We start from the raw sequence: 12,005 nt of genomic DNA on the forward strand, positions 1-12,005 counted from the left end.
AGCCAGGAAGCGATCCATGTTATTCTAAAAAATGTATACTTTCGCTTTAGTAATAGGCCGTTCTAGCCTTCTAGGAGTATAAGTTTCATGTTATCCTCTGTTTCATAATCCTTGCCGTGGTTCTAGTTCAAATTTAAATGAAAATCATAAAGGGAGAGTATATAAGATTCAAATACTTCAGTATTTAGTGCAAGGAATGAACACTTTCGACTGTGCTAAGCTTAGTGCAGCTTTTATGAGTAAAATTCAAGGTTCCAGCCGACCTAACTTGCCAATATTTAGTATGGCAATATCCTAAATACTTTAGATTGTAGGATAGTATTGAAATGTACATTGTTCACTATAAAAGTTTTCAGATTATGTCAAATCTGTCTAGCCTATAATACAAAGTATTCGTATCGAGATTTTGCACATTTGTAGTTACATCATTGGCTAGTCTACAATTTGGTTTCAGCCGTTTTGAGTTTCCATTTTGAATTTCCCCTCCTTGCGTCAATGTAAACTTTTGACTGCATAGTATTGTACTACCTTTGTTCATAAAAGGATGTCACAAGTTTATCTAAATTTTAATATATTTATATTTTTTTAATGTATAGAGACATCCAGATCTACGTAGATCTTAGGCATCTCGTACTCCCTCCGTCCCGTTTTAATTAACTCAGGGGGAGAAAAACGCTTCAGTAATGCAATTTTACATTTCAGCCCTTTACAATGTAACAAAAATACACCCGCCTCCAAGCAGGGGCCCAGATCTGGCCCGCACCAACCACCATGGCCGCCGGCGTGAGCTCGCTTGCGATCTCCGCCGCCTCCAAGAGCCGTCGCCGGCAGCCCCGGCACCACCCGAGCCCGGGAGACCCGCACCTCCGCCGGCGAGGCCGCGCGCCGCCGCGCGGATTGCCGGTGCTGGCCGGCGGGCGTGGATGGCGGGAGCGGGAGGAGGAGGGGGCGAGGGGCCGCACGACGGGAAGCGGCGAAGAGGAGGAGGAGGAGAGCGCGGCGAGCGGGATGCGGGAGAGGTCGAGCGGGATGGCGCGCGGGAGGGAGTAGGGGAGCGGCTGGCGAGCGGTCGCCGGGATCGGCCGGAGACGACTGAAAGATCGAGAAGGGCTGGTCAGGACTCAGGAGGTGACTCGCGCGGGGACTGTGGCGTAGAAAGGGGGAAACGTGAGGGGTTTTTCGCATAATTACCGGCGAGTTAATTAAAACGGGACGGAGGGAGTACTACTTTGGAACGTGACTTGGCAAGTTGGCAGTCTTCCTTCCACCACCTCCAGCACAGTCGTGCGCTCGCTCAGTACTGGTGTGACCTTGAGTAACAAGAAAAACGCTTTAATGGGGGACGCGGCAACGAGCCATCTGTTGGTGGAGTAATGGAACGCCCAACTGCTCCTGATTTTTCAGGCGTGTGGAAGACTTCTTGGGCCCATTCCCCAGTAATGATGACTACAAAATGTCTATATGACTCTTTTTTTCAAAATCCAAACGATGTAAAACTTGATTGTTTGATCAATAAAAATTGAGTACAATTAACTAATAATAAAATGTAACTTGATTGTTAGATTGATAAAAATCGAATGGATTCACCACAATCAAGATATGACACGCATATCAAATGATATACTGCAGTAGTAACAAAATTTCACCTTGCACTTCTCTGGACGCATTGCGTGAGCAGAGCTAATACCAGCAACATGCAGTTACAGTCATTTCAAAGCAGCAACATGCAGCAAAAAAATGTACAATTCAGCATTTTGTGAACAGAATGCCAGTAGTGTAGAACTGAGAGGTTTGGCAGCAGTATTTCATTAAATTATAAAAGTTCAGTGTTCATTACAATGTGCCTTGCTCCCAGTATGGACACATATATATGTACTTATGTAGTTTCAAGTCTGAGTTTGTTGACGATATATATATGACAATATACAGAACAAAAAAAGAAAATAACTTCAGAAGGGCAGGACCAAAACCCAGTAATTTCTGCATGTGGAGATTTCCTTGCCCCAGAATTATTTACCAAGGGAATGGATATACGTCTATCCACACCGGCTGCGAGCTATCAAACCTGATATCCAAAAACCTTGCCTTTCCCGTCTCAGCGATGAACAGAAGAACGCAAAAATTTGCAAGTGAATCGAGCTTTGCTTGCTTGTAACCTATCAATGCTTTTTATTGAGATGGCAGAGATAACCACCCTCGCCGAACCTTCTCTACAGAGGCTCCAGCTTTTTATTCACATCGGAGGGGCCTATGAGAACTGATATGGACAGTGTAAGAAAGAATGCACTCCAGTAGCAGCAGAATTTATACGATGGGGAAAATTGTGGAGGGTTCAAATTTACCTGTGTCAAATGATTGGAAAATTGTTCTGAGAGATGAGAGATCTCTCTACTCAGCTCAGAAAAATCAGCGACCGCCACCAGGGCTTGAACCGCCGGCTGTCGCATTAGTCTGAGCACGCATCACGGTGTCTGGCGGGAAACCCCCTTTCGGCAAGATTGGTCCAGCAGGGTCAGATGCGGTCACTTGTGATCCTACTTGGTTGACTGATGGGTCTTTAGCTGAAATATATTCTGGCCTTAGATCTGGGGAAGATGAAGATGGAGCCAATGTGGCAATAGAGAAGCCAAGTGGGTAGGGAGCAATTGGCATGTCAGAGAGGGGTAAAGGAGATGAACTGTAGCCGAGCGTACCCATCGGGTGATCATACTTGCATGTAACTCCATATCTGCAGTACCCATTTTGGGCATAGTATGAACAAGGTTGAGCACCCTGAAAATTCAGATGACATAAGCAGCCTGGTAAGAAACTGCATGTACTTAAAAAAGAACTATAAATACATATACTGTCTAAGGCCACTACACTTATTCTAGCATATTAAAGCAAATCTGAAATCTGGCATCACATGTGATTTACGCCATTAAATTCCAGACAAAGCATGTGCCGTTCCCAACACAAAATACAGAGAGCTGTAACTTGCAGATACTGCATAATAATTCAGGATATCACACTGATAATCACAAGTTCACAATTGCAACTAACTACGATCTCATAAGATCCCAAAATAAAGGAAATAGAGGATTTTGTTATCAATGGATGCTTTCATGATGACATTTTGCTCTAACGCCATGCAGGGAAGTTCAATCAAGGAGAAACATTTAAGCAAGGCAGATTAGGCTCCCCTAAAGTCCTTGACTTTGTTGAGCTCGTGCATACCAATTAGAAAGAGCAAACAGCATTGGCAAGCTAATGACAGATGGGGACATCAATTCCTGCTACTCAATGGCTCTAGCATGTACCCGAAACTACATGATTTGTTTCAGAATGTTCCATGAGCGTAAAGACTTAATCAACTTCCTTTCGAATAGAACCAAGACAAATGCTTTTCAAGCATTTGTTGATCTTGGTATGCCTGAAGGGATCTTCATAAGACAGATCTTCACAAGACAAAACAGAGTATGGATTTACTTTATGGTAATGAAATTATTTTGGGAGACATAATATCAATCTTTACACAGTATATGTTATAAATACACATCAGTAACAAGCACAGAGATATGAAGTATTAATATTGTTCATGCCTTCTTGGCCATTGGTGCACGTGATGATGATGTGACGCAATAATATATACCCATTAGTAAATATACAAGTTGACATAAAAATCATATTCTTTCTAAAAATTATTTCAATTATTCCTACAACATGCTAAACACCAAGCTAACACTAGGGATTCTGCAGAAGACCTTCACTGCTGCAACTATGTGCACTAAATGGTGATGAACCTAAGACCAAGCTATTCACTTCAGTTTTTTTTCTCAAGATGGAATACTTAGGGCAGAGCCATGGGCAACTGAAAGCTCATTTCCATCACTATATCCTTTTTTTGGCAAAAGAATCATTGTTTTATCTATTAATGTTTATATATATACACAGATCTTAGAAAGGCAGAAGGCCAAAAACTAACACTAGGACAAAAACAGAAACAAAAGGCTGGAATATCCTCCTGGTTAGAAAACTTAAATACATAGGTAGATCATGGTGTTTATTCATTGAAGAAACTTGACTGGCTAGGAAATTGGGAGAATAATACTTTTTTCCACCATTATATTCTGGATTACACTGTATCTGCACAAATTTCTGAGATCATAACAGTCATTTAATCAATGTGAGTCTCAATCAACCAAGTTGAATGGACTGATTATTCTGGGGCTAAACAATGAGGATCTTGGCCACATGACAAGCATTTGACGGTTTTTACTGCCCTAACGTTTAGCTGATGACTAAAGAGTATAGAAACATTGTGCTACCATCTGTCTCTCAACAACTACCTGGCTATTCTGATAGACCATGACAAGAACTTAATTGATAGAAAACACTGACAAATCAACATGTTCAATCACGAAGATTAGAATTTCTAAAAAAATGTGTTGCATAAAACTCAAATGATTGATCTGTAGCAACTTATCGACACCTGAGTGTCCGGGACAGCTGCTAATAAGCACTTGAGAGTTGCGACTCAAGAATGGGGTTTGAGTGCAAGCCATATGATCAGGAGACATGATATATTCTTCTAAGTACAAACTAACCAACCTCATGACTTCTGAACAACTTGTATTTATGAGAGCATTAACTGGGAGTCACTGTCTGAACTATCTTGTGGGACTCATTCATTCGTGATAATGTCACAAAACCCTTCACAACTACTCCCTCGGTCGTTTTTAATCGACGCGGACTGTTCGCTGCATGCAGGTAGATTAGTGTGGTGGTGGCGTCGATTAATACAGTCCGGAGGTAGTAGGAGGTATGTTCTATTTGAGAGGTTCATGCCTTCTTATAATTTAAAAAGGTAAAAAAAAGTAAAAGGATATTAACCAACCATTAAGCTAAGCAAGCTACAAAGCAATTATGTGGTGAAGTACCCAAATATGTCTAAGCATGCTAAGGAACGGTCAGTGCAAGAGACAGAAACTAGAGTTGAAGGCGGCCAAATGAATCAATCATTGCACAAGTACTAATAAGAAGGGCCAAAGTAATGGTAGAAATTTCTTGCAATTTGAAGGACAAACAAGATGATGTGCATACACTTAGTAGAGCATGGGGAGAACCCTGGCCACAAGTGGTTCTCAATCCATGACTAGATTTTTTACAAACTTCAAAGTCCGCCTGCCCAACATCTTTAATACTCCGTAGGTGAACTTTGCTAATCCCTCAAGGTTATTGGTTTTGCAGATAGACCATTCTGAGGTGTGACCTCTCTAAAATGCTATTTTTATTTTTAATGATGGGGAAGGAATTAAATAAGGGGTATTGGTGCTGGTCAATCATATGGATAGGTATTACCACTGACGTAGACTGAGTCTTGCAGATAAGAGTCTTCAACAAGTAGTGGATATGATTATCTCTGAGATTCTATTGGGCTAAAAATCATATATATGCAACAGTGTTTCCTTCTGTAGCAGTGAGAAAGTGTTGTTGGCTGGTTTCTTTTGTTCAACCTTAACTTTGGTTTATTTTTTTTCAAATTCCAAAGAACTATGAAAGTTCTGACTGGCTTGCAGGGGATTAAAATGATCATATAAACAAGTAGCGCTAGTTCCTAGAACATGTAAAAGATGTGTTCAGGTTACTCACTGGACGAAGTGGAAGGCAAAAAGGGCTGAACATATAATTAGATTTGGGTGAACTCCAGTCTCGAGGATGATGATATTTACATGTAGCACCAAATTTACAATCTCCAGTCCTCATGTAATACTGACACTCGGGCTGCCCTGGCCGCTCAGGGAATCCATGTTCTTGTTGATTATTGCTGGATTGTATAGTTGAGGAAGAATAAGGCATGTAAGGACCACCATAAGCAATTGCAGAGGAAGATCCATGGTGCCCTATGCCATACACATGTCCAGTTTGAACACTTTGTTGGGCTCCACCTGATGCTACAGGGTTTACTGAAGCCTGCATCAAACAGAAGAGTTATTTACTTGGAGCAAAAGATTCATCTAGCTGCATGCACTCTTAGGTTTGCATTCTATGATCACATATGTCAACTACTTGCCCCATTTTATTGTTCTCTTAACATTAGCCACTTTTTCAGGTAACATGTTAGTGGATGCCTTTCAGCTCTTGCCCACATGACAATGAACTCATTTTCCATCTTTCAGTCTAATCTACAATTTACAAGGTGTCGATTAATTGCTTTACATCTTTACACAAGTTGGCTATTATGATTTGTGACTCTTAGTTCATTTTTTGCATTTGAAACCTGCGATGCATGTCAAAATATTAGTTACAACTCAAGTTAGTTACCGGATAAGGGCTCCATCCTTGCACGGGAATCATTCCAGATGATAGCATCATTGGAGAATAAGAGCCTGGCATATATGATCCAGGAACTACAGGTGGCCTCCCCATTTGCCAATTTGTAAGAGGAGCGTACGGATGAGGCGAAGGTACAGATGGGGACTGAAATGGTGGATAAATTCCAGGAGTCACTTGAACACCGCCAAATTCTGGATGATGAAATTTACATGTAGAACCAAACTTGCATTGTCCAGTCTTCATGTAGTAGGAGCACTCTTTCTCACCCTGCACTTTGTTGGTATCAATAAACTTTCCATTAAAATATTTCACTAAATTAGCAATGTTTTTGGAGAGAATTTTCACACCTGACGTAGAGGGAATCCATTACTGTTTAACAATATAGGTTGAACAGATCCATCTTGCTTAGGATGGTGATATTTGCAGTTGGAGCCAAATTTGCAAGTCCCAGTCTTCATGTAGTACTGCAAAAAAAAAATACAGAAGAATAAGTCCAAACAATTAAGAAGCATGTGACATAACTTAAATAGTCAGTGTGCTGAACACTGAGCCAGTGATTACTACGTTTTTAGTTTTTCACTCTGCATGCCAGTCAACGAGCAACAAGTCTGTAGGTGCATGCAAATAGTGTGCAGGTTTGCAGGAGTTGGTGCATGCATGCTCAAGAGTGTGACTGATGCTCGGTTGTATGGAAAGGTAATTAAATTTGAGCATGAAACAGTCGAATTTATGTACCTCACATACTGGTTGACCCAACCGCTCTGGGTAGTCCAATGCTACTTCGTTCTTTGCACCTCCACCAAACTACATTTTCAAATGATGGGAAAACAGAGATTAATCAATTCTGAATCTACTGCAAAACTGTAAATATGAATCCTAGAATCCAATTGGATTGGGGGGAATAAACTATTGGTTAGGTTCAACAGAAGATTTACTGCCTAAACAGAAAGAAAAACAATATCCCAGGCCCACAGACCAAAAACAGACGCCCATAATGAAAACAAGGAAAGTATAGAAGCATCATAAATCATTTATGAAAACCATCAGTCTATCACCATGATAGAAGCAGCTTTATTAATGTAAAATTTAGCTGCTAATGGAAGTTGTATCTTTTGCATATTAAGCAAGTCATAAAGCATCAAATCCACCAAAATCAGGGTCATAAATAGTAAACTGTAAGGTACTTACAGTTGTTGGCCAGATTTATATATACAGGTACAGCAAAAACCATATGTACATATGTTCCGGACAACTCTGAAACTCCGTGATCGATGATCATACATGTATATACGTACATTAGGTTATACTAGATGGAGAACGTAGAAGTGGGCGGATTGCATGTATTGACAGCTGGTAGTAAACTTAGGCGCCCATAAAGCCGAAGCAGTAGGTTTGAAGCAGATAATTAAGTGGAAGTAAAGCGAATTAAGTATGAAATGAAGGCGCTGTGCATAGTAACCTTCTGCTCCCGGAAGGATTATTATGCGTAGGGGTGCCTAGATTCAGCCAATCGAAATTATGATGCTGCCGCCTGATGAGTGGTAGAGAGACGGCACGGGCAAAATGGTGGAGCGGCAGATGCAATTCAGCTAGAGAGGAGCTACATTACCCGGACCACTAGTAATTTCTGGGATCCTCGCAGTGGATTACCATGTCGTCGCATGAATTACATGGCAAATCTAGCTGCCCCATGGACCCAACGAAAACGCGCGCGTACACAGGGGCGCGGCGAGGCGGATCAGGAAAACGCGGGAAGGAGGGGGGAGGGGAAGCGTGGCTTTGTCACCTCAGTGCCCCCGCGATCGCGGGGGTGGTTGTAGCGGCAGCGGTCCCCGAAGCCGCAGGCGCCGGTGCGGAGGTAGTAGATGCAGTCGGCCTCGCCGGGCCGCTCCGGCAGGCGCGCCCCGTCGCCGTCCCCGCCGCCGCCGCTGCCGTCCCCGCCCAGCCCCATCCTCCACATGGACCCTGCAGCGCATTCCATCCCGTTAGTTATCACGCCAGCCCAGGTAGATCCGCGCGCCGTACGGACGCGCGGAGATCTAAGCGTAATAATATGGAATGGAAAAGGGGCGTGCTGCTACCTTCGAGGCCGGTGTCGGGGTCGGCGCCACGGCCGCCGTCTCCTTCTCCGGCTCCGGGTGCAGCTGCGGCGTGAGGCTCCATGGGCGGGGAGGCGCGCGCGGCAATCGGATTGGAAGTCGGGGCAGGAACGATCGGAGGTGGGAGGAGGAGGAGATCGGGCGGGCGGGTTCTGTGTCCCCTCTTCTCTCTGTCTCGCGTTTCCTTTCCACCACTATGGTGTGGCTACTGTCTTTTCTCTTTCTCTTTTCCCACCACAGTCGCGTGCACCTGTCCGGTTCTTACACAGTGCCACCGGGACGGGAGGTAGGTTGCTCTTTGTTTCTCCCTCCCTTTGCCATTTTTTTTATTAGTTTATGGGCTGCTGCTTGACTGCAAAGGGAGGGGGGACCACGCGGCGTGGTCGATCTAAGGTGGGGATTAATGCTCATTTCGCCCTTGAATTAATGTTGGCGGTAACGGTTGGAGTTAAGCTCGCTATTATGGCACTCTCTCTACTACCCAGTTTTGTTCTTCAGCCACCGGCGTGTAGGGTTTTCTCATTACAATGCTTCATGTCAAAATATAGTGCACGGTTAATTTCGTCTTAAATCATAGTATTTTCCTAACATTGACCAAATCTATATAAAATTAACATACATTTCTAGTACTACTAAATCAAAATTTATTTTCATCGGGTTGGGTGACTCAAAATGTACATGTCATCCTCTGAAAATGCAAGATTATCACACATGCAAATGGTTGTGCTACAAAAATCTAACCAATAGAACATGTGGGTTGTTAAGAATTGAGCATTCAACTCCTACATCACTAGTAAAAAAGGCTCAATGGTAACTCTCATTAGGTGACATGGGCAACAACGAAAACCCTACCCCAACTCATCCTTTCAGGCTCCTCTCCCTTGGTCGTTGCTGGCCAGCCAAAGCACACGCGATGCATGGCATAGGTGGGAACATCTTGGCTCTTCATCTATCTCGTTGTCCTCTTACTCGGTGAGTTTTGGGTGGCTATCACAAGACATCGTTGATGGCGTTCTAGTCAGTGGATCTAGCTAGGGTCCGTAGGCATGCACGTGCTCATCAATGGTAGGCAACACGCCTGGATCCCGCTCCATGGAATCTCGTTGGGGTGAACGGTGGCGATTTGGATCGGTGCACAAGATGTGCATGGCCGATTTTGTTTGCACGATACATGGTCATCGTGAGGCTCAAGCTCCGCTCCTCACAGATGGCGAGGGCGATGGTCCCTGTTGCATGCCTCACTCGACACATTGGTGACTGATAATCCACAAGTATAGGGGATCGCAACAGTCTTCGAGGGAAGTAAAACCCAATTTATTGATTCGACACAAGGGGAGCCAAAGAATATTTGTAAGCCTTAACAGCGGAGTTGTCAATTCAGCTGCACCTGGAAATACTTGCTCGCAAGAGTTTATCGATAGTAACAGCTTTATAGCAAGTAGCAATAGTGAAATATCGGCAGCAGAGTAACAAAGACAGCGAGTAGTGATTATAGTAAACAAGCAGGATTAAAATATCGTAGGCACAGGGATGGATGAACGGGCGTTGCATTGATGAGAAAAACTCATGTAACAATCAAGGTAGGGCATTTGCAGATAATAATAAAACGGTATCCAAGTACTAATCAATCCATAGGCATGTGTTCCATATTTAGTCGTACGTGCTCGCAATGAGAAACTTGCACAACATCTTTTGTCCTACCGACCAGGTGGCAGCTGGGCCTCTAGGGAATCTACTAGAAATTAAGGTACTCCTTTTAATAGAGCACCGGAGCAAAGCATTAACACTCCGTGAACACATGTGATCCTCATATCACCGCCTTCCCCTTCGGTTGTCCCAATTTCGTCACTTTGGGGCCTCGGGTTCCGGACAACAATATGTGTATACAACTTGCAGGTAAGATCATAAAGCAATGAATATCATCATGAATTGATAACATGTTCAGATCTGAGATCATGGCACTCGGGCCCTAGTGACAAGCATTAAGCATAACAAGTTGCAACAATATCATAAAAGTACCAATTACGGACACTAGGCACTATGCCCTAACGATCTTATGCTATTACATGACCAATCTCATCCAATCCCTACCATCCCCTTCAGCCTACAGCGGGGGAATTACTCACACATGGATGGGGGAAACATGATTGGTTGATGGAGAGGCGTCGGTGGTGATGATGGCGATGATCTCCTCCAATTCCCCGTCCCGGCGGAGTGCCAGAACGGAGTTTCTGGTCCCGAGATGGAGTTTTGCGATGGCGGCGGTGTTCTGGATGTCTTCTGGCGATTTCGTCTAACCCCCCGTGCGTTTTTAGGTCGAAGGCGTTAAGTAGTCGAAAAGGGGGCGTCAGAGGCTGGCCGAGGGGGGCTCACCATAGGGCGGCGCGCCCCCCTCCTATGCCGCGTCGGCCCATGGTGTGGGAGCCGTGGGCCCCCCCTGGCCTGCCCTTCTGGCTCCGTGAATCTTCTGGAAAAATAAGCCCTTGGGCATTAATTCCGGGGATTTTCCTGAAAGTTGGATTTCTACACAAAAACGAGACACCAGAGCAATTCTGCTGAAAACAGCGTTAGTCCGTGTTAGTTGTATCCAAAATACACAAATTAGAGGCAAAATAATAGCAAAAGTGTTCGGGAAAGTAGATACGTTTTGGACGTATCAACTCCCCCAAGCTTAGCTTATTGTTTGTCCTCAAGCAATTCGATTAACAACCGAGTGCGATAAAAGAACTTTCACGAACACATTTTCTCATATGATGTAAATATTCTCATGATATGGCAAGTACTTAAGCAATTCATAATAAGATACATGCAAATAAAATCATCTAATAGCTATGTCAATCATGGAAAAGGTACCAACAAATTAATAATAAGCATCATGAATCATGTCTATCGGCGAGGATTGCAATGTTCATAAAAGGATATGATAAAGTGGTATCTCGCTTGCCCGTATTTGTACAACAAAACATAAATGCTCGGGCACCTTTGAAGTTCATGGAAAGACTGGAAGTAGAGATTATCAAAGATAAAAGCATCAAAGTTATACCACAGTTAATCACATTTTGGGACAAGCATATTATACTAAGAATGACAGTTGTGCCCTCAAGAAGGTGCTCAAAGAAAGGATGGAGACTCAATGTAAAAGTAAAAGATTGACCCTTCGCAGAGGGAAGCAGAGATTAACATGTGCTAGAGCTTTTCATTTGTAAAGCAGGAGTAAAATTATTTTGAGAGGTGTTTGTTGTTGTCAACGAATGATAGCGGGTACTCTAACTACCTCGTCAACCAGACTTTCAAGAGCGGCTCCCATGAAGGACGTTATCTCTACCAGCAAGGTAAATCATCCCTCTTCTCTTTGTTTACACATATATTTTAGTTTCATTATGGGTGACACTCCCCCCAACCTTTGCTTACACAAGCCATGGCTAACCGAATCCCCGGGTGCCTTCCATCAATCACATACCATGGAGGAGTGTCTATTGCAAAATTAAGTTGCTTACTGATAAATCAGGGCAAAACATGTGAAGAGAATTATTAATGAAAGTTGATTAATTGGGACTGGGAACCCCGTTGCCAGCTCTTTTTGCAAAATTA

At 43.4% G+C, this 12,005-nt stretch overlaps 1 protein-coding gene across 2 annotated transcripts; it reads right to left on the reverse strand.

Moving 5' to 3' along the window:
- Positions 1-1,775: 1,775 nt before the first annotated feature.
- Positions 1,776-8,280, reverse strand: LOC124659301 (zinc finger CCCH domain-containing protein 6-like). Of its 2 annotated transcripts, XM_047197219.1 has the most exons (8): positions 8,102-8,280; positions 7,051-7,119; positions 6,663-6,779; positions 6,304-6,582; positions 5,632-5,952; positions 2,694-2,772; positions 2,343-2,561; positions 1,776-2,257 (listed from the first exon to the last, which is right to left on the reverse strand). In XM_047197219.1, the coding sequence occupies exons 1-7, from the start codon at positions 8,273-8,275 to the stop codon at positions 2,407-2,409; spliced, it is 1,194 nt and encodes a 397-aa protein (XP_047053175.1). In that variant the 5' UTR covers positions 8,276-8,280; the 3' UTR covers positions 1,776-2,257; positions 2,343-2,406. The 2 variants fall into 2 exon arrangements, with proteins under 2 accessions (XP_047053175.1, XP_047053174.1); XM_047197218.1 differs by having other exon boundaries at positions 2,343-2,772.
- Between the last annotated feature and the right edge of the window lie 3,725 nt (positions 8,281-12,005).

Source organism: Lolium rigidum, chromosome 6, assembly GCF_022539505.1.
Source record: "Lolium rigidum isolate FL_2022 chromosome 6, APGP_CSIRO_Lrig_0.1, whole genome shotgun sequence".
Taxonomy (NCBI): Eukaryota; Viridiplantae; Streptophyta; class Magnoliopsida; order Poales; family Poaceae; genus Lolium; species Lolium rigidum.